Source organism: Pteropus alecto, unplaced genomic scaffold (assembly GCF_000325575.1).
Source record: "Pteropus alecto unplaced genomic scaffold, ASM32557v1 scaffold33, whole genome shotgun sequence".
Classification (NCBI taxonomy): Eukaryota; Metazoa; Chordata; class Mammalia; order Chiroptera; family Pteropodidae; genus Pteropus; species Pteropus alecto.
Window position 1 is genome coordinate 8,243,037 of NW_006435762.1, and position 3,499 is coordinate 8,246,535.

At 35.1% G+C, this 3,499-nt stretch overlaps 1 protein-coding gene across 1 annotated transcript in view; it reads right to left on the minus strand.

The window, feature by feature from the left end:
- TBL1XR1 (transducin beta like 1 X-linked receptor 1) overlaps positions 1-3,499 on the minus strand; it is a 74,393-nt gene that overhangs the window by 13,388 nt on the left and 57,506 nt on the right. Inside the window, exons 10-11 of the mRNA XM_025046077.1 lie at positions 1,587-1,708; positions 1,368-1,442 (exon numbers count right to left, since the gene is read on the minus strand). Coding sequence (XP_024901845.1) covers positions 1,368-1,442; positions 1,587-1,708 — 197 coding nt within the window. The remainder of the gene's footprint in view (positions 1-1,367; positions 1,443-1,586; positions 1,709-3,499) is intronic.

Genomic DNA, 3,499 nt, shown 5'->3' on the forward strand with positions numbered 1-3,499 from the left:
AAAAAGTTTATTCTTCTCGAGCTAGTAATAACTGGAGTTTCTCAAGACTTTTTTTTTTAAAGTTTCCTTCTTTTCTTACTCTATACCTACAGTTGCCTATGCCCATGGCTCTGAATGACCACACAACTGCTGAGAAACTCTAAATTTTTATATCAAGCTGAGAGTTCTCTGAGCATTAGAGAACTAGCACCTCTACTTGCATGACTGACTCAAAGGCAACGTTCAAGCCTGACATGATCTTCTTACCTGTCTGATGTTCTTTGTTCCCAGAATACGGCTCTACTACACATTATCTCCTAGTTTCTGCTTTAAAATTTTATGACCTTTTATTATTCTTAGGACAAAGAAAAGCTAACACTTCCTAGTCAAACTCTCTCTAGCTGCAACTCAATCTATGACACTAGGCTCTCTAACCATAGGCCTTCCTTCATATTCTCATATTAGCGACATTCTGTTCCAGAAGTTTTTTTTTTTTTCATTTTATTAGCATAATACACATGCATAAAAAGTAAACTCGGAGAGAAAAGCATTAAGAAATGCATTTTTACTAGGTATGTTTGCAAGGGAGCCTAGGCTTGAGAAAAAAACTAATAACTAAAAATGCAGCAGGTATTTAAGGAAGAAAATCACCAGGTTACCAAGATTACATTTAGTCTGCTCATGGAGAAGGAAAAGCAGTTTTCCCTAATGATTATGCTAACTGAAAAGGTCATCATGTCTTTAGTCACTGGCACTGCAAAGTCAAGGATACAATTATTTTCAGTAGTTAGCATGTTATAGGAAAAGGCTTCATTAATTTTGGAGATTAGTATTAGGTTGTTCTTTATCTAGAAATGCCTATTTTCGCTAACTGGTGGTATGTGATGTGCATAGGTGTTAGTTTTGCTTTTAGCCACACAATAATGAAAAACATAAATGTTGAGCTGTGGATGCTGGCATGTCAACTAGGTTCACTCAACAATTAAAGGATTCTCTCCGCTATCTATCAGTTTCCCGGCAAGGATGATATACATTAACTCCACAGGCAAAATCAAATTAATACAGTCAAATCTATGAACGCTACAAAGATCTTCATCGCATATTAGTCAAATCTTTACATGTTTAAATACACTTATCGTAACAATATATGACTTCCTAACAGTGAACACAATTTATAACAGCACATTTCTTAGTATCATAATTATTATGCAGCCATCCTTTTTAATGGGAAATGTTATTTTCAAACATTTGAAATCCTTCATAAAAGGAAAAAAAAAAAAGATTTAAGCACTCAGTGAACCATAAGACATTCTAAACAATGCTCAAATTGCCAGAGCAGCCACAATGTATGACATCTCCACCCCACTTCTCCCCACCATCCAAATTACCTTCAAAGTCATGTCATCAGAACAGGAGGCCAGGAGATTGCCAGTTGGGTCCCATTTGATAGCATTTACTTCATTCTAAAAGTAACAGTAAATACCACATTTTCATTTTACAGACTGGGTTGCTCTTTGGACGTTAAACACACATACTTCAAAACCACTCTGAAATATTACTTATTCATCATAATCACTTCAAAGGGGGGAAAAAGGGAGGGTTCTCACCGTGTGTCCCTGGAATGTTTTAATAGGTCTGTCTTGTCCTAATTTACAGACATGAATGCACATATCTGTACTACAGGAAGCAAAGGTGTTGTTGCTCTGCCAATCAACATCCAATGCTGGTGCTGAAAAGGAAAAAAGGCTAAGTTTGCATTCATTCCACATGTACTGAAATCTATGAGCCTTAGTTTTAAACTATAGATGGTTGGACATTAAGCATGCTGACAGAAATGTAAACATTCTACTTTATACTTTTTAAGGTAACAAAATTTAAATTATGACATCTAAATATAAAAAATATTAATATATTTCAGTTCAGTTGTCCCTACATCAGACATAGCCTAATAGAAACTCAAGTACTCAAGTACACTGACCTGGTAATCAGATTAGTGATCCTGAGAGCGTGCTCTGTATTACTAGCAATGAATTTTTGGTTTCTCATTTGTAAATGATAAAATTAAATGTGATGCTATACTTTTTCTAAAATCCAGCTGAGTGTTCAGTGAACGAGAAAGCCCTGCAAGGTTCCGCTACTCTCTAGCAAGTGACTTAACCTCTCCTGCTATTTTCCTCCTCTAGAAAACAGAGATCAAACCTTTAAGCTTAGTACACAAGGATACTGTGAAAATCAAGTGCGATGATGTGTGTGGGAAGAACTTTGTAAATTACAAGTCAGGCAAATATTACACAAAATAAGTATCATTCTCAGTATCTACTCAACTGATAAATGGAATATTGCATATAAATCTCAAATATATTTTATTCTAAAGAGATTTTTGTCAAGTACATCTTAAAAATCTATGTCACTTTACATTTAAAACCTCAGAGGCCCAAAAACTGGCTGGCATTTAATACTTATTTTAGCTCTGCTATGATTAAAGATTCTGTCCTTTCATTTTCCCCTGCAGCTAGGTACGCAATGCATATTAAGGTAACAGCAAGTAATTGGATTAAACAATAGGAGCATACTCAAAACAATGGATTTAGAGCAGGGGTGGGGACATTCTACAGCCTATTAGCCAAACATAACTTTCGTTTTATTTGGCTACAGTGGGATGTGTGTGTGTAGGGGTGGGGGGCAGGAGGCCTAAACATGATCAATAAAAGACCCACAAATGTGAAAATCATGATATTCAAAGTTCGGCGTCCATATACAAAGTTTTCTTAAACCCTAGCCAAGCTCATTAGGTTGTATATTATCTATGGCTGCTTTTGCACTACAAAGGCAGACCTGACAGGCTGCAAGAGATTCTATAGCTTACAAATCCTAAAAGTTACTTTCTGGCCCTTTATAGAACAAGTTTACTATTTAGAGGAAACAAAAAAAAAGGAGAAAAACAGGAAAGTTCAATTTAAGCAGTCTATCTTCAGTATTTAGAGATATAAAGCATTTTAATAAAGGAAGTGAGAACTGGTATCTATAGGAAGAGAAACACAAAACAACCCTGTTTATATGTAATTGTAACAGTAACTGGCCATGTTGAGACTAAACATACTGTAAATAAGTGTTCTGAGCACTGTCAAACTGATAAGCTAAGGAGTATGTCATGTGTGAGGGCTTGCAACTATGGACAGAAACAGCGAAAAGAAAGGAAAAAGAATTAAAGCATTATGACTGATAAATATTTAATCTGGATTTTCAGGACTATAACAAGACATTTGAAAAAAAAGACAAAGGAAAATGGGCAACAGTGAAACTGACTTTATTACCTGGCTAAAGACAAGTTAGGTAAAATACTCAAATCTGGAATACAGCTCAAGGAAGCTAATGGTAGTAATATGACCAGACATCACAGGAGAACTAGCTTTGGGTATATTTCTACAATGAAAAACTGGGAATTGGGATATTACTTGGATTAAGACCGTAAAGAAACATAAGATGAAAAAAAAAAAAAAGAAAGAAAAGAAAAAAAAAT